Genomic DNA, 19,855 nt, shown 5'->3' with positions numbered 1-19,855 from the left:
ATAAGTCCTTGTGTCACCAAATTTACAAAAATATACAAGTATACTGATTAGTAAGCAAAGTCAAGAATATAGAATCACAGTTTAGGGATTCTCCGGTATATTCAATCCAGCAACTCAGCAAGACAAATACTTAAAAGAAAATAATCAAAATTCCAAGGAAAATCAAAACAGACATGGAATGATTTTATTTCTAATATTAATGATATTTTTGGAAGACCGTACTGTCAAATGTTGTCAAAGTACCGGAAACCACCACCATCCGGGACGGTGTATTTAAGGTCTAGTAATTTTTTCGGTATTTTTTCGTATCCAAAAAGAGACGTATCTATAAGCAGAGCATCTCTCAGTCTCTCCATTAACACGGGGCTAATTCTGCTGTACGCCTCCAACATGGCTTCCTCGCGGTTCTTCTTGCGAGATTTTTTATCCCCTGATTGCGCATGCGCTTTAAATAAAGCTTCCCTGAACTGTTCTGGGGTGACATTCACATCTCTGTCAACTGGGAATGGAAACTTGACATTCTTACTTAAAATTCCACGTATTTGAAGTTTTCTCCATGCTCGGTAGAGCCCTTTGGTAAATGTCATACAATTGAGTATGGAGCGTTTCATTGAATAAACATAATCCACTGTGTCTATAAGTGCATCGGTTTCAGTTTCATTTTGAAAATCGCTAAATTTAATCATGTCTTCTAAATCAAGTTTTTTCAAAATATGAAATGTATCTTCTTGGAATGTTTCAAGTTTTCCAATGTAGTCATAATCTATTTCACAAGGTCTGCAGTGCTCAAAACTTGGGACAAAATGTGCATCTCGGCGCTCATTAGAGTTCTGGGAGTAAATGAAATATTCCACAAACTCTGGAAATGTAACGTCATGTCCACATTCAAGACTTACATTAGAAGGATTTTCACGGAAATTTTTTACTATATGTTTTCCAATGAAATTCCAATATGCTGTGTTTGGGGAATAAATTTTATCCACGTACCCCGAGAGTAATCTTTCAAAAGGTTCTCTTACAAACATGAATTTTGTTGACATGCGCAGTAACTGATAAATTTTGTCAAACGGAAGTCGTTTGGCGGTGGAGAATCCCTCATAAGCTTGGATTCCTTTAATGCTAAATGGATTACTCACATTTCTCCAACCACTCAATATCTGAAAAATTCGCTTCCAAAATGTACACCCTATCTTTTCGATTGCACAATATACAATTTTATTTTTTCGATTAACGACTAGATGTTCCTTGACGGCTGCCTCTGAATTTTGAGCAACGTAATAATTTTTCAATCTTGAGCATTCTTCTCTTAAATGTTTGTTTCTCTCCTCAAATCTCCTCTGCACAGGGTCATTGAGCATCTGAAAGGAGAAAAATAGGAAATATGACAATATTTAATGGTCCTATTTCTTTAATAAGAACTAACGTCATAATTAAAGTCAGAACTTTTTCATTTGAAGTGAAAACCCACCCACAAATTATCCAAATATCAAGTTTTTATTTGTTTTTAGACAGAATCAGCCCTTAGTTAAAAAAAGTAGTAAAAATATAAAATGCCAAGATTTCACATTGGTAAAATCATGCAGGCAAATGAAAGTTGAGTTAGTCTTGTTTTGAGTGACTGAATCGGGTCGACAGATTTAGCCTTGACGAATGAGTGACACCGGTGATATAGTTGTCAATTATGTATGAACTAATTCCCCCGCACAAGATGATACCTGCTCCGAATTATCTCAGCTTCGAATTATCTGCCGTGGAAATTTTTCCCTGGTATTGGTACAATTCTCGTTAATGGGTTACAATGTATGTACATTTCTTAACTCAACAAAAAAATTAAAATTTCTAATAAATTTAATGCACTTGATAATTTTCACGAGGAAATATATAATTTTTTCTGTATTTGACACTTACAAAGATATGCCTGCTAAGTATTCTTTTCTCCTTTCCTCTCTCGTTGCCAGAGTCCACTGTCAGCTGACCTGAAATAAAAGAAATGGCAATAAAATATTTAATGATTTTTAATACCCCCGGTATTTTTTTTTAATTCTTGAATGAAGGATATGGAGATAACGAACAGTATTCAATATCAAAGTCCATAAAACAATACAAAATTGGAGCAGAGCAAACACGGACCTCCGAAACATCAGAGGTGGGATCAGGTGCCACGGAGGAGTGAGCATCCCCTGCTGACCGGTCACACCCGCCGTGTGCTCCTTGTTATGATCGGGAAATAACGGAAAAATCCGTCGTCAATTCAATCTATTAATAATGGACTAACAATAAGTATGAAAAACGTCAGTCAGCATTTGTCTCAATGATAAATTGTATTTGCTGACAAGGTCATTGTAGCGACCATAAAATGTACAAAATGATGACTTTAAACGAGACTGTTGATATTCTTGTTTCATCAACTTGCTTGTTAATAATTTACCTCGTTTTTGAAATTGTTCATACGTAGAGCATGCTCTTGCGTATCGAATCAGCTGAGATATCTAGACTCCGTATGCAGGTGATGAAGGTATATTGCTGCATAAGTAAGGGAAGTTGACGATAGAAAAGTTAAAGTCATCACGTTTATCATATAGCTTGGTTGTTAGATACCATTAACGTCTTTTTCAAGTAAAATATCCAAGTATGAAACAGATGTGTTAGACTCTGTGGTATCTTTTATCTCAAGCTCACCAGGATATATCGTATCGACGTGGGAATGGAATTGACCATTGTTAATTGACAATACGTCGTCGATATATCTAAATGTCGAGTTGAAGGCAACAGCAAGAGTAAGAAAAGATCATTTTACTATAGCTTGCAAATTCAATCATTTCTTTCAAAAGTTTGCCAAACATCTGTTCCTAGCTAAAAATCATTTTTCCAGCCTACTCTTTTTTGTATGTTTATCATAACTTCAAAGTATGAAGAAAAAATGAAGAAAAGTATATTTGTATATAAAAAGAAAAATCATGTTGTCTATCTCTCTCACTGTCTATCAAGCTGTTTCATTTCATTAATTATTTCTGGATGAATGAAACATCGCATCTTATTTATGATTTCCGCCTAATGTGACAGAGTACATAGGATACCATGTATGACTAGATCCTGCCTTCACCCATGGGCAATATTTCAAGTAAAGTTTCATATTTGATCCTTTACTTAAAACAAGACAACATCCTCTGTTTATCAAGCCAACAAAAATATACAACTTTTTTTTTCTTACAACGAGTTTAATGCTTTTTTGGTTGTTTCTTGTTTATCTCTCGAGTTAAAAGGTAATTTTCTTGTAAGCGGTTGACCGCAATCCTAGATATTGTATATACCAAGTGTGGAATTAATCGAACCATCAGAGAAAATGTAGGATTTGTGGTTCTTTTATGTCTTGTTAAGAAAGTGACAGCATGACTGGCTAAATTATCTGCAATATCTATTAAATGCATTTAAAAAAAATAATTAATTTACTCATACATTAAACAGTATTACAGTATAAATATACGCAGAAAATGTGTTTCCTAAAATCTTATAGTCAAATATACACGTATAAAAATGACCAAAAACCCGACAGTTTTAGAGAAAAAATGAGAGTGTTCGGGTGACACTCGACAGTTCATCGACCGTTGTCTTGCCCGATTTTGCCTTTTTTCGCTATTTAATGTGTCTGTCGGGCCAGTTTCTTCAATTACAGTAGTCACTGAATAGTCTGTAGACCATCCCTCGGTCCTCGGTGGGCAGTTTTTGAAATCTATCGTCGACTGGCGATATTTAGGGTTTTCCAGTGTTAAAAGGCGGTTTTAAGATTTTCGTCCGATAATAATTTCGGACGATCATGTCTTTTCTTCCATTTTTTAGGATACCAGAAAAGTTTGGTCGCCCGACCATGGGCTCAAATATGACTCAGGCAATCTATGCATTAATGCCATGACCTATTTACAAAAATAAAATTACAATTTATTAATATTCTTATAGGAATTTGTTACGATATTATGCGTTATAAATGGCGGTCAACTTTATGTTTGCCGACACTTGTTTCGGGACTTATTACATTCTTTTACGAGTTGTCCTATTAAATCATGATTGTATGCGTGAGTAAGGATAATGTTTCGATTTTTCTGACACAACCGAGGTCATTAACAAAGAACAAAGTGTTGTCACAAAAGTATTTACTTGTTTATACGGACAAATAAAACATTGCCGCTGGTCAGATGTAATGCTTTCAAGGTGGAAAAAAATGTGTAGTAATAAAGGAAATTATCTGGTATTCACCTGTGCAGAATATCTATATAGTACTTATTCTACATAGTACCTAAGTATCATACTAAAGCAATGATTATACGACCATGTGATAAAAAAATACGACTATGTTTTGAAATGAACAAAAACTGTTATATTTTGACCTATTCATCATTTTTTATCACTTTTTCCCACTTAGATAAAGGTAAAGTTTTTTAAGAAACACATTCTTTACACAATTTTTTCAGAGGTTGGATGAAGTTTGCAAAATCAGACAAAAAGATCGTCTCATTGAATTTTTGGTTTCCTGTTCAATATGCTAGCAAAGTTATTAATGTAGAGCATTTTCGTTATCTATATTTTTTTTAATTTTGTGATATGAAAATCAAATGCATTAGGCAAACAAGACTTGAATTCATGTTTAAAGCTAAGATGCTAGTTAAAGCATGTAAAAATACATCAATTTTACAATAAATAATTTTATCTGGAGTGAAGATTTTCGGGAACGCTTTTTGTGATTAATTACATCAATTCCAGTCAAATTATATACCGATCCATTCCAATTTAAAAGTGGAAATGAATATATTGATATTGCAAACTCTACATCATAATCTGTAAATGACAAATGATACATATTTTTCAAAAATCATACAAATCATGTTTCTAAAATAAAAAGTGAATGGGAAAACATTTCTTTAGGTTTTATTATTTTTTTCTTATGTTTAATTTGGTTTATGATATGAAACATTATGGTCATGTTTCACAATAATGTACATGTAAAAAGTGACGATGTATAGATTTATAAGGACGATTGTCATTTTCCTCTTAACTGAGTGTCAAGTTCAAAAAACAATATTATTTACTTCTTATCAAACAAACACAAGAAACTGACGTTACTGGTTTTTCTTTTAATAAAAAAAAAATTAAAAGAAAAATAAGTAACGTCGGGTGCCTTTGCAAACAAACTGTAAAACATTTTCATATGTACATGAATTTATTCTCAGAGACTAAATTAAGAACACTGCATTATTATTAAATGTACATATATTTTTTTCTAAATGTTTGTATTATTTTTGAGCTGTATGTAAATAGTATGTAAATAATTTGTATACAGTAAGGAGGTTGTCATATTTTTTATATATAATATTGATGGATAATATACTCGATTGTGAATCTTTCTTTTTCATTATAACCTTCTTTATTACCATGTACAAGTATTATTATTTAATATCTGTGCTTTGACCTATTATACAAAGACAGGGTGTACGTAGGCCTTGCCAATAATAATGATGGATAATTAATATACTCGATTGTGAATCTTTATTTTTTCATTTTTACCTTCTTGATTATCATGTACACTAGTGTACAAGTATTATTATTTGATATATGTGCCTTGAACTATTATACAAGGAGAGGGGGTACATAGGCCTTGTCTGTTGCCCAATCCATATAAGTATATATTAAATAAAGTATGTTTAAAGCATTTATAAGGACGATTGCAGAAAGAAAAATGGAAAATTTACAGCTTCTTAAAATTGCTCTACACATAAATTCTGTTACATGTATTTCTTTTTCAAAATTAGTACAAATTTTGAATAAGAAATATCAAAAGTTGTGTAAATAACAATATCTTAGAAACCTGATAATTGCATCATATACCGGTACGCAAAACAATGCAAACAGTTTATGTTTCCATTAACTTCAGTACGTAAGCAGTCTTATGTCAGACTGTCGAAATTATGATTAAAGTCATTTAATTAAAAAAATCTACTCATTAAATTTTTCGTTAACCACGGAGATTAAAAAAATAATAATGGATACTAATGCACTTCATTTGCAGCCAAGACACGAAAAGTTAATCTTTTATTCTCCTCCCTGATGTTGGGAAATGCCAGATGTTTTTGATGGAACATTATATCTGTCGAAATTGAAAAAATTATCATTGACTTCAAAACAAAATTAATTAATGCATTTGATATTAACTTCCATAAACACAGCCACAATTTGCACATAAGAAATGAACTGTTACATAATAAAGTCAAAAAACTTAAAATACAATTCAGCTCATGTAACGTGTCATTTTGCCAAAAATGTTGCAAATAAAATCCTTTCAAGTGTGGCAAATGCCTTAACAATTATCTTCACCTTGCATTCATATAAACAGGCAAAATATCATTTCCAAAGCGGTGCATACAGTATTTCTGCATTTCTCTTAAATCATTTTGATCCCTGTGTGCAGTACGTGAAGTTGACAGGCGTTTGTAATGGGAAATTATAAGTGTCTAATTTGAAAAATCCTTCTCTGAGCTATTACAATATTGAAATAATCTGTAAACGTTTTTTTTTAAAACAATAGCTTCCTTACATGTGGTTTTTAATTGAAATTTCAACGAAAACCAAAATCTGTTTACAATATGTACATTTCACCTTACCTTATCTTTCGATAAATTGATTTCTTTTGGTAGAAAAAAGAATATGGGCCACGTTTTACCGAATATTAACTTCTGATGATCTACTTCTTTTCATAGAACATATAACAAGTGTGCTATTAAAGTCAAAGACCTCAAGTAAATTCTCTTTTGCTAACGTTTGCAAAATCCTTACAAGTATGGCAAATGCCTGTATAACTACCTTTTAATCTCTGCACTCACATAGCGGATAAAATAACACTGAAATGGGGTAAATACACGTCAGTATCCTAGCATTTCTTTGAAAATATTTTGATCCGTTTATAAAGCACATGAAGGCAGATATTATATTTTGTTGTTTTGTCTTGATCAGTCAGTGTGAAGGGAACCGTCCATCATCAAAACAGAGCCGTCATAATTATATGTTTAACCAACGAATGAGACAACTATGAACAAAAATGTGTCAAACTACTTGTCTAGCCTAGATATTCTCTGCAAAAAAGAAAGATCAATGGGGAAAGGAATACAAATATTTAAAAAGTAATGCATGATTTCCAATTTTATTTGAAATGTAGCAGAAAAGCCTGAAAAATTATTGATGTATTGAATCAAAACAAACGAGCAATTTTCCCATGCAAAGATTTTACTTTTCTGCCAAGTCACGATCCATATACCATTTGAGTGGATTCAGTGGAAATCCTGGACCATTACTCGTTTGCAAATTTTAAAGTTTATATACCAATATATACCACATTATCAATTATGAAAACAGCATCTTTATATTTCACATCCATAACTATACATAAAAATTTGTATTTCAGAAATAGGTATGGCAAAACCTAATTGCATCACAAAATTATTTTTTTTCTCTATATTTCTTGATTAAAGTTACTTTATTTGGTGAAAAATAAAAGAAAAAGCGAATATTGGATACTCACCAACGATGACAAACAGAAATGGCACCACCGCCAGCACTAAAATCCCGTACAGGAATAGCCTTCTAGAGAGTCGCCTCTTAAGGTATATGATTTTCATGATTTTTCATTGAAAATCAACCATCATCAGAAAACATCCCTTTAAAAAAACTTAAAGTGGTGCAGGTAAAATTGACATCTCTTTCATTTCCGACTCGACGTCATTTTCATCCCGTTAAAACATTTTCCCGCGCCAATTGCGTCTTCTGCTGCTGTACCGTTTATATCTGTTTATCTCTTTTATAAAATCCTTAGAGCTCACTAAAGTAATGATTATGCCCAAATGGAAGCATGTTTCTGTTATGATAAAAACATACAGAAATAGGACCGTTGTCTTGTACCAGCGATGACATTTACATTGTCGACTGACCGGCGTTGATGGCTAACTTTTGACAGGAGTTCATTAGTCACCTTGCCTTGTCGAGATCAGAAGAAGGTGTGCACTTTCCAATTTGCTCTCGTTGCCCTCTAGGCGATCATTTCTAACTTGTAATTCTTATAACGCGTAATATGTCGTAAAGCAAATATTTCATCGCCTAACTTACTTAATATGCTTATAATTAAGTGTTGGGGTAATTGTTATATTTCGCGGACCACCAATGCTTTTGGTCTTTAGTTATTTACGTGTAGCATAGCACCACATTTTTCAAAATGCGTGAATCTTGTCATAAAATTGCAACTAAAGATGTTGAATATAATTTATAGCTTTAGGTATCAATTTTATATGTAATTTCTTGTTTCGTGCGTTAGAGGTTAAGACATGTTAACCCTGTATACTGGTATAAATATCAAATTTGTAAAAGATACAATAAATTAGTTTAATTTTTATGAATTTCTATAAACTTATGTTTGTGTATTTTATATTCATGTATAGGCCTAAATTTGCAGAACTGAATTGATTGGAAATTTTTATATTGGCATTTAAATTCGATCAAATGTATTGTTAGAAACAAAAGGAGAAATTAAAAAAAAGAAGAAATTTATGGTTTTAAAGCCTATTCTTCAGATATGACGTACACCTCTGACTTCTTTAAAAAAAAATTCAAAGACTAAGAAATAGCCTCTGACAAAATGATCTTGAAATGAAATTGTTTTCTTTTTTAAACTAACAGAGTCACAATGAATTTTAATTTGAAAAAGAAAACAGGGGCTAGTAGAAAAAAAAAGATATTGATGGATACAACAAGAGAAGCATGGTAAAAAGGCTTTCACTTCAAAAGCAGAGAAGACATCAATTCAAATAATTGAAAAAATTGAGATAACTCGTACATAATAAAAAAAATTAAGTTTTGGAAAATTCTTTCGATGGATTAAAACTTCGGAAAATATATCATCCAACAGATAAAATCATTCATAATACATGTAAGAAGAGTGAATATTAGAAAACTAGGCACAACCTTTCCGACTGGATGCGATGACCATTTAAATCATGTAGGAAATCTTTACAAATGTGATGAGACTTTTTGATAACTTAGTTATAGGCGTAATCATGGACATTGATCATACAACCTATCAAATATACGAGGGTCATTCAAAAAATACGTTGACAATGTTCCTCATCGTCATATAATTATTACAAGATTGTAGATCAACACATTTTCGTAAATAAAAACATTAACTAGTATTTTGTCAAAGTGTGACGTTACAATAGAACTCATGTTAGCAAATTTTTAAAGCAACATGTTTTGTTACCACGGAGCATGGTTAACTTACATTGTAGCGTCAAAAAACAACGTCGAGAAAGTTTCTCAGAATTACTCTCTTAATTTCATACAATAACAATTGTGCTAATAGCTTCAGATTGTCAATTTTTCAAATTCTTTACCGCTTAACTCTAAAAGTTTCGCAACAGTGAAGCGCACATCATGTTTAATGACGTTCTAACTCTTTTGACAAGCTCTTTAACTATAACCTGTTTCTTTGCAGACCATCTGTCGTCCGATTCAAACTCACTACCACTGAAAAACTGTATTTTTCATTATATACAAATACAAGACTTATTTTAATACATTTTCTGTTTAATACAGAATTTTTTAAGCTTGTTAAAGAAATTTCCCGAACGCAAAGCAAATTTTATTGCTACTCGCTGCTCCGTGACGTCCTCCAACGTCATAGTTTTTTGCCTTTTATGATAAAGTCCATATATGTTTAGAAACTGATATCTTTTAAACGGAAAAATACCGGTATATTACATTACCTGATAGCATTTTAAGTGATACAGCAAGACTTAAAATTCAAAAAATGTAAATTTTATCTCGATTCAACTCCATTTATTAGAGGTATTGCTATAGATACTATAAAGTGAAAATTAGTAAATCACTCATTTTTGACTTTGCTTCGTGAATCCATTTTTGCTGTTATAAATCTTTAATAATTTTTTTTTTATAAATATGAAGATCAATTCCATATTTTTTACTAAAATTATTCGAATTTGTTGTGAAAATATGTGTACCAAATTTGGATATAATATGACGTTTAATAAACAAAAGTTAAGACAATCTTTTTGAATGACCCTCGTACAATCAAAATGTCTCATTTGATTCACTTTTAGGTTACATAAATAAATAATTTTAATCTTCGTCACATCCGCATTAACTTTGAAAATTTTAATGGAAAATTTGAAGAAGCTTATTGAAGTTTATGCTTGGAATCGTCAACTGCAGAATACATATTTAGTGATTATTGATCTTTAAGCTACCATATGTGTCGGAGTAATTCTGATTCACCAAATATTTGCTATCAAAGTACTAGATTCTGTGAACATTAGTAAAACTCTTAATCATTAAAAAAGTTAAGTCTTACATTCATACATATTTCAAGTTGAATTCTGCTTCCTATATGCCCTACAAGTGTTCAAAACTGTTGCTTTCAAACTTTTTTTTAAAATTATTAACAAACTTTAAAGGGTCTAAGATATCAAAGATTTTTTTAAAATCTTACCGGAAAGTATTCTTGCTCTTCTTTTTTCAGCTTTAGTTCCGCTGGATACGTCATTATTGGGGAACTTTATGTTATTCAGAATAAAGACTTACAAAAGCAAAAAAAAAAAAAAAAAATCTTCAAAAGTACTAAATATAGAGAGTCTTGATATTTCAATTTGCGATGGAGCTTCATTTATATGCATAATGTCATTATAATAAATGGTTACTTACTTACTTTGATGAGTTCTGACGAAACCCACATCAGACGTTGGGCTGAATAAGAAAGAGAAGACCTGACCATTTTGTCAAATTGGATAAAGTGTTTTAATAATAAATGATCAATGTATTAAAAAAAGGCAATATGCAAAACATCTACTTTCCTTATTTATAATATATTAATATTCCATTTTCATATGCATACTTGTATGGCGCATGTGTATGGTCTAAGTGCCATCAATTTCTAAAAACGAGACAGACTAGGAACAAATAAGTTGAAATTCAAAAGCCTCTTTTTAAAGTCGGGCATTCAATGGTTGTTACGAGGCTTGATCCAAAAGTAATGTCACAGTGTCCATATCTATGGTGGCATATTTCTGCCCCTTGTGTGCAAATTATTTTTCTATCAAATATGTCGACATGCAAGATAGATATGTTGACATGCAAGATAGTTATGTCAACATGCAACATAAATATGTTGACATGCAAGAAAATTGCAATCAAATAAAAATTATAAAAAATCTTCAAAAATCTCAAATATCGCCCACATGTGACCTCCAACATGCTAGATGCTACTTGTTTATGTTAACATGCAGCTTATTTATGTTAACATACAAGATAAATATGTTGACATGCAACATATTTATGTCAACATGCAACTTGGTTAAGTTGGCATGCAACTTGGTTATGTTGACATGCGAGATAAATATGTTGACATGCAACTTATTTATGTCGACATGCAACTTATTTATGTCGACAAACTTATTTATGTTGACATGCAACTTAGTTATGTTGACATGCGAGGTAAATATTTTGACATCCAACTTATTTATGCTAACATGCAACTTATTTATGTTAACATGCAACATATTTATGTCGACATGCAACTTATTTAGGATGGCATGCTCTTTGTTTGAAAGAGGGTGCATTTTTAATCAAAATCTGTGTTGCAGTTTTCAGTGAATATGATCGATTTCTGATTTCATTTGGGATATATACTTTTTCAAATATGCTTGATTTTCAAAATAATAAGGTTTTGAATTAAATGATTAAATTTAAATGCAAAAGAAATTATGTGATACACAACTATGAACATTTGTGCAAGCGTGCAGATTCGTTACTACCCAAGACATGTGCAATGAGGCACAGTTCTGGGTTTTTTTTTTCTGTCGGTAAAATTGAAGTTGATTTTAATGATCGAAAATTTATTCAAGTAGATATTGCAGTTTAAATTATTTTCTATAATATGAGGTGGACAACAAAGTATAAATTGCTTTATCTTGTTCATAACCAAAAATAAATGGCTTTCGGTAAGGGGTAATGAGACTGAAATAAAAGTTTTATGCCAACTGGACAATTTCTAACCTATAGGTTAAGGTCAAAGCAAAATTCTCTGAAATGCTTTTCATCCTATTGTCCATTACTTGAGTTGGACCCTATGTGATGGTAGATATCTCAATGATTCATGAATTCAGTGAAGTTCTACATAAAACAGTTTAAGAATAAAAGGTATGAAGTGCAGTTCACTAATTTAATATTTTAAACAATAAAAATGGGAAAATAAAATGCGAGCAAAATCGTAACAATGTCCTTTTTAATGTCAAGTAGGTATGTTCTGAATGAGGGAGAATAGATCTGGGGCATTTACAGGTGCATTACCTATGACAACTTCATTAAGGAGGCTGGGGGTCAACAAATTAACCATCAGATATAACTTATTTTTTTTAGATATGATATCTTTAGCTTTCAGCTATCATTTGGCAATCAAAAATTTCATACATTTTAGTTTTAAAATTTAATCATTTTTGTATGTTTTTATATTGAGCTCTTCTTCTAAAGGAGATCATTATAGTCTAAAAATGGCCACAACCACCCAGCCCTCTTAAAAAGGAACAATTCTTTTTTCCCATGAATTAAAAGTTTGACCTAGTTATCGAAGAAAAAACTGCTGACCAAATGTATTCTTTATTCAATAGGAAAATACGCTTTTGTACTCTTTCTTCAACAATCAACAGTACTCATAACAATTTTCTGAATTTATTATGATTTTTGACCTTGACGGTTAAAGCAGATTTTAAAAAAAACAATTACATATATTATGTACTATTTGTATATATACTTTACTAGTAATACTCATTTGCAATTAAAAATACTCAAAGCGTCGAAGACATACAATTTCTCATTCCTTTATCAAACAATATTCGGAACATAAAGAAAAATGTACCTCCTTAAAACAACAAAAGTCAAGTAAATGTATGTAGATACATGTAATTTATAAGCGATCTACATAGTCTGTTATTCGGAAAAAGAGTTCTGTTGCTTCTTCTACTGTGTTTGGTAGGGTAATTCAAACTGTCTTCCATCCTTATTTGAGTACCAATAACTTCAAATTCCATTGAAACACCATTTGTAGGAGGGTAGGCACAATATTCTTGTTCTATGCCATTCAGATTATCAGGTACAGGCATTTTGAAATCTCTTGTTTGCTGAAAATACATAACATCTGGTTTTCCAGACGGACAATCTGCATTGCGGTTTCTTCTAATTGTGTGTTCATTCCAATGTTGTATAACTCTGTTAAGTTCTCTGGTGATAATTGGTAAGAAACAATACTTAGCACACTCCAGGTGGACTATGTCGGAGGTGTCAAAAACACCTAAATTATCCATATCCTTAAAGTAATTAATCCAAAAATTGCCACACATTTCTCGTAAACACCGCCAAAATCGCTCTATTTTTGTATTTTTATATGACGATCCATACCTAAAACTTGATAGTCCTTGCAAGGGATCATGGTGATTCCATCGCAAAGCGAATTGCAAATCTCGAACTATGGGGTTCTCGGTACCCCTGTCTGCGTATACGACTACAGGAACCCCGTTTATTTCTTTGATATAATCTATTTAAAATCTGGATACTAGTATATACTCAGGGTTTTTGTTAGAATTGCAAGCTCTGAGCCAGAGAATACGTCTTGAAAAGCCATCTACACAGCCATGAATGGAAATTCCAAATGGTTTTAACTTGTCCCAGCCATCTAGATGAACACAAAAATTCGGCCCTTCGTTAATGTACCTTCTACGCTGAAGACGACGTTGTCTACGCCTTATTACACCTTCTGCGTCCAAAACAGTTAATGCAAGGCGCGCCAATTCACAAGACATATTGAGGTTATGGTCGATAAGCAGACGCCTCCTCATTCCTCTATAGCCTATGTCACCGCCCGAGCCTGAAAGTTCATGTAGAATAGCCGTTACAATGTCCTCCAAACGTGGCTGATTGTTTCGTCTCGTCAGATTCTCTCTTCAGATTCATTTCCCTTAAAACTCGATGAATTTGTCTTGCACTAAGGGCAACGTTATGTCTGGTCGCAAGAAATCCAATGATTTCCTGAATAGTATAACCAGATTGGTAATAAACAGCAATCATTTCATTCCTGCTGAGAGGTAGTCCGTCCACAACCAAACGTTGAGCCAGAGCAGGTGTATAGATATTTTCACCCATTGTATTTTTGTCGCTGAAAAAAAATGGGGAAAATACTTTATACACAATGAATTTTCGTTTTGCTTTCTACATGTGTAAATTTACATCATATTAAATCATTCTATAAATACACCACGATTTGGCTTGTAAGCGTTTATCATCTAAAAAAGATAGTGAAGTACTAAAAGTATTATGTTTGATCAAATAATAGCAACATGACGTACACATATTATTTAAGAATTGGGCAATCTGACCAAAAGAGATATTGACACCAAGAATTACTATCAGTAAGGATTATACAAATTATCAGATTAATCACCCAAAAGATCTTCATTACATCCAATATCAGTTTTATATCAGATCTAAAACAAAGTTTTACCTTGTCAGTTGTGTAGAGACCAGATGAACGTTCAGAGGTTAAGCTTCTCATTCATTGCAACCACAGATTTTGATCAAACTGCACCCTCTTTCAAACAAACAGCATGCCATCATAAATAAGTTGCATGTCGACATAAATAAGTTGCATGTAAACATAACTAAGTTGCATGTCGACATGAATAAGTTGCATGTCAACATATTTATCTCGCATGTCAACATAACTAAGTTGCATGTCAGCATAAATAAGTTGCATGTCAACATATTTATCTCGCATGTCAACATAACCAAGTTGCATGTCGACATAAATATGTTGCATATCAACATATTTATCTTGCATGTTAACATAAATAAGTTGCATGTTAACATAAATAAGTAGCATCTAGCATGTTGAATGTCACATGTGGGCGATATTTGAGATTTTTGAAGATTTTTTATAATTTTTATTTGATTGTAATTTTCTTGCATGTCAACATATTTATGTTGCATGTTGACATAACTATCTTGCATGTTAACATATCAATCTTGCATGTCGACATATTTGAGAGAAAAATAACTTGCACACAAGGGACAGAAATATGCCACCATACATATCTTTTATATTTGGCGTCATATTATGAAGTACATAATACCAAAAGATTCACAAATATGAATCTAATTAACATTGAAAATTTAACTTTATCATGTTTATTTGAATATATTTCATAGATGTTTAAAACATAGAGCTTAGGGAGTGTCACCGCGTCACAACGGAACGTCACTTTTTAAAGTGTATTTTTTTTTAGAATGAAAAAGACAAACACATTAAAAAGATTCTAAAAAGCACCGAATCTCAGAAATTTTTTTTAAGACACAACTCTTGTCATTTTCTAGTCTACAATTGAAAATTAAAAGACGGCATTGGTATTTGTGATCATAAATATAAAATATTGTTGTTTTACTCTGTTGAATTGAACAAAAGGATTGTCGAAATGGGGAAAAAAGGCTCGACGAGTTGTAATGCATTTTTGCTTCAAAATATGGGAATCATCACTAGCGACATTTTCGTTAATCAGTCAGACTTAAGGAATAAAGAATGTAAATAAGAGACATCTTAATAGATGGTTTCAGCAATTTTGGGCGGGTGATTGGTCACTGAATGATTAGCAGAGGTTAAGAAGACCGAAAGATATGAGATCGGACGGAAACGTTCAATGGTGTCTGATGTTGTCAAAAAAGACAGACGTATAGACTAATAGAGTGATATGTGAATTTTTAAGTTTGTCTGATGCTACTGTTAAAAAAATTTTGACAGAGAGATGAATTATGAAAAGAGTGTATAATAGTACCAAGAATTCTTGAAGAAAGTGGAATTAGTGAAAGTGTGTGCGAATCACAAATATTTTTTATGAAAAGAAGGGGAAACGCTTAAAGTATGACGGTGTGTATCCGTCATATGACGTTATATTTAGGTGCGGCGACTACCATAAACGCGCATTGTTTAAAATCCGATTTGAAATAAATAAAGCTTCCATCATGTATACGTATAATTTTGTTGCTTTACGTCAATTCATAGCAATTTTATCAAAGTTGTGACATTACTTTTGGATCAACCCTCGTATAATGGCCTTATTAACAAAAGCTCATTGGGGTCATAATTTAGCTGTTGTTTTCTATGAATAGTTAGACCATTATTTGAAATTCGAAACTATAAAATCTTGTGCATATGACTATACAGAGTATTCTGTTCAACTGATAGGGCTCGCAGTGTTTTAATTGTGATCAGTCGACAGGGGGGACACCTACTTCTACGCTACTGATCCCACGGTGTCTTCCCACTTAGCCAAAATTCTGAAAAAAGTACCGGTGACTGGTTTTGGCTAAGTGGGAATGGTGTACAGGTAAGGGGAGGGAGAGAACAAAAGAAATTAATTACAGGTGACCTATAGTCTGTTTTAGATTAACCCTTGAAAAAGTCTGACAATTAATTGAATGGTATTGAATTCAATATTTATTAATAAATTCATATTTTCAATTATTCAAATTAATTATTAATAAAAAATTAATTTTTCTTTTTAAATTTCATTTGCATTGATTTAATTTGTAATTTAAAAAATATATCTATTCATTTTTAATATCTGTGATTTGATATTTTAGCTTATTTGAATCTGGAATCTACCGTAATTCATGTGTTTAAATTGTAATTCATTTAATGAAAAAAATCAAATTAATCTAAAAAAATTGAATTTGATAAAATGATTGCATGATAAAATAATTGTTAAGGCCAATAGTGTTCATTTTCAAATAAACGTTTTACAAATAAATTATGCTCATACTTGTGCAAGATCAGAGTTATATAAGTTTTTTTCTTCTCTTTCTATCATTCAAATTACATGCATTTTGTTCATTTTCAATGTGCATCTGATATTAAGGGAGAAATCAATGGCTTTTTAAAATGAATATGGACATTTTTTCTAAAGACAGTGACTTTACTTCTAAATGAGATTTTTTGGTACATTATGAATTTAATATCAGTTTTGGACACGTATAATATTCTAGTGTACTAAATAAATCAAATTATATATTGATAATTTAAACAAATTTAATGTTACAACAATTGAGGGTTATATGAGTTGTGTTTATACTGTTTTGATTTTTTTGTCAATAAAATACTTATTTTTAATTGCACATATGCGTATAAGAAATATATTATAAACACACGTGTGCATGAAGGCACTTAATCCAATTTTAATCATGTGCGTACATGAGTTTTAATAATTAGCACTAATATTCATACATAATAAATTAAACTCAATTGCTTTTTCATTTTTTCTATCAATCTCTTTATTGTCCTAGTTATTTATAAGTAATAATACCAATATGTCAATTTTTTTCTTTCTTGTCTGGGGTTTAATTTTTTTTTATCTCTATGTTGATAAATGAATTTATCAAGTCATTTTTTTTAATTAATTTATTTAAATAAATCATGCTTAACATGCTCCATTCTCTTTTCATATCTATTGCTATAACCTGTGTTTTAAAATATAATTTTTTTTTTAAATTAATTGATATTAGGTATGAATTTTAAAATAATTAATAAGTAGGACTTTATTTATTATTCTTATATCTAAAACAACTATTCATGATATTTATTTATATGATTAATGAACTAGTACATCACAGGTAAATATTACAGGTAAATTAAGCATGAAACAGACTATAAACAGGTGACCACCCAGGTGTGAAAATCCCAATTTTGGCTAGATGGGAATAAGAAATTCAGAATTTTGGCTAAGTGGGAATAAAAGACCCACCTCATGAATTTCTATTAGCCCGTGTTGTTTTGGTTAAATATTTGGATTGTAAATAGATATTTTTACATCCGTTACTGTTCGTTTTCTTTACTTTTTTCATTGGTCATACATGGAAATATGGTGGTTCTATTTCCATTAAAAAATTAAACAACGAATTGACTTTCTGTCTTTTTAAAAGTGCCTCACGTAGAGATCAAATGTTTTTACTTTACTAGTAATTTTTAAAATTTTTCCACGTCTGTAAACATAAATGCAGAGACATTCTAGGCATTTGTCGTCCTTGTGAAGGTTTTGCGACATGTTGGCAATTAGAAAACAAGTTACATGCGCTGAATTTTAAGTTCTTTGACATAAATTGAACCTTAATCTTCTGTATGCAACGTAGTAGATCATCAAGAGTTAAAAGTTTAATTAAAATTGTTGAAAAAACGTTTAAAGCGCATTAAAGCATTGCTATGAATTCAGAGATTTTCCAAATTAGAAAAATTTTCATTACATATACCTGTCAACTCAAAACATGACGGTAAAGAACGAAAGTTGAACTTTTCATATCTTAATTAATATACAAGCAATAAAATAAAGAATGAATGTTTTAAACAAATGGTAACTGTACTGCAAGATATTGATTCACTGGTGTCTGTATTCTCCCAAATATTGTACCCAGTACTGGTACTTACTTACTTAGGCCTGTCGTTTCTTGAGAAACATAGGCCATCAGCGACAGTTCTCCAAAGAACTCGATTGTGAGCTGTTTTAGCTGCATCCTGACAAGTCATATCCTTTGTATTTTACTCTGAATCCGAGTCACGCCTCCAGGTGTTTCTTGGACGTCCTCTCCTTTTTTGTCTTGTGGGTTCCAAGTCAGGGCCTGGCGTGTGATTCCTAAACGTGTGTCCAATCCAGCCCTACTTCCTCTGTCTTATTTGTACGTCCATTGTTTCCTAGCTGTCCTGCTCTCTTCCATAGTTCTTCGTTGGGGATCCTTTCAGGCCACTTGATGTTGAGGATGCGCCTTAGACAGGTATTGTAGAATGTCTGGATCTCCTGCAGGGTTTTTGGTCAACCTCCACGTCTCTGCATTATACAGTAGGATTTTACATTGGAATTGAGGATCCACAGTTTGATGGTAAAACGGATGTTTTTTGAGGCCCAGGTGTTCTTTAACATGGTAAATGCAGTTCTTGCCTTGCCAATTCTTGACTTGATAACAAGACCTGTGCCACCCTGTCTGTCCATCACACGCCCCAGGTAGATGAAGGACTTCTCTGATGGGCTCATCACCAACTTTGACTGGTGTTTGGACAGTGCATGGTGTTTATCTTCATGAATTCTGTTTTCTTCAAGTTGATTGTTCCTGCCGAAGTTGTTGCAAGGCGAGTTGTTTTATCCTGCATCTGACTTTGGTTGTGTGAAAGGAAAGCCAGGTCATCGGCAAAATTAAGATCGTCGAGTTGTTTCCGGAGTGTCCACTGTATACCACTGTTCTTGCCTGATGTGGTAGACCTCAGGATCCAATCAATGACCAAGAGTTAAAGAAATGGTGACAGCAAGCATCGTTGTCGAACTTCTGTCTTGATCTTGAAATTCTCAGACATCTGGACAACAATGCCAACTCTGCATATCATGCCTTGGTAGGTGTTTCGAATCAGGGAGATTAACTTCTCTGAAATTCCATGGTTCCTCATTATCTTCCACAATGTTTCTAGGTCCACCCTGTTGAATGCTTTCTCATAGTCAATGAAGTTGACATAGGAGGGGGAAGGGATTTCCACTCCAGAGATTGCTCTATAATGATGCACAGACTTGCTATCTGGTGCACATGATCTATTGGCTATAAAACCAGCCTGCTGGTCACAGAGCTTTTGGTACACTGCTTCTTTCATTCCCTCGAGAAGTATTCTGTGGAGGACCTTGCCAGTACTGACAGGAGCATTACTGCAGTCCCTCAGATCTCCCTTCTTTGGCAT

At 32.3% G+C, this 19,855-nt stretch overlaps 2 protein-coding genes and 1 pseudogene across 2 annotated transcripts; all 3 read right to left on the bottom strand.

The window, feature by feature from the left end:
• Positions 1 to 189: 189 nt before the first annotated feature.
• LOC134268108 (carbohydrate sulfotransferase 14-like) lies at positions 190 to 8,068 on the bottom strand. Its single transcript, XM_062750307.1, has 3 exons — positions 7,565 to 8,068; positions 1,909 to 1,976; positions 190 to 1,358 (listed from the first exon to the last, which is right to left on the bottom strand). Exons 1-3 carry the CDS (start codon positions 7,659 to 7,661, stop codon positions 225 to 227), a joined length of 1,299 nt encoding a protein of 432 aa, XP_062606291.1. The 5' UTR covers positions 7,662 to 8,068; the 3' UTR covers positions 190 to 224.
• Positions 8,069 to 13,009: 4,941 nt separating this feature from the next.
• LOC134268107 (uncharacterized) lies at positions 13,010 to 14,241 on the bottom strand (annotated as a pseudogene).
• A 5,176-nt stretch (positions 14,242 to 19,417) lies between these two features.
• On the bottom strand, positions 19,418 to 19,855 carry LOC134268113 (uncharacterized). Its single transcript, XM_062750312.1, has one exon. The coding sequence runs from the start codon at positions 19,853 to 19,855 to the stop codon at positions 19,418 to 19,420; it is 438 nt and encodes a 145-aa protein (XP_062606296.1).

Source organism: Saccostrea cucullata, unplaced genomic scaffold (assembly GCF_032062105.1).
Source record: "Saccostrea cucullata isolate Sc308-1 unplaced genomic scaffold, CSIRO_AGI_Scuc_v1 ctg230, whole genome shotgun sequence".
Lineage (NCBI taxonomy): Eukaryota > Metazoa > Mollusca > Bivalvia > Ostreida > Ostreidae > Saccostrea > Saccostrea cuccullata.
This window is presented reverse-complemented; position numbering and strand designations above follow the sequence as displayed.

Excerpts from the sequence above, each read along its gene's own strand:
- LOC134268108 (XM_062750307.1), bottom strand. The coding sequence starts at position 7,661 with ATGAAAATCATATACCTTAAGAGGCGACTCTCTAGAAGGCTATTCCTG. Across the intron at positions 1,977-7,564 it reads ATTTCTGTTTGTCATCGTTG|GTCAGCTGACAGTGGACTCT; the intron begins GTGAGTATCCAA and ends CTTTTATTTCAG. Across the intron at positions 1,359-1,908 it reads TACTTAGCAGGCATATCTTT|ATGCTCAATGACCCTGTGCA; the intron begins GTAAGTGTCAAA and ends TTCTCCTTTCAG.
- LOC134268113 (XM_062750312.1), bottom strand. The coding sequence starts at position 19,855 with ATGCCAAAGAAGGGAGATCTGAGGGACTGCAGTAATGCTCCTGTCAGT.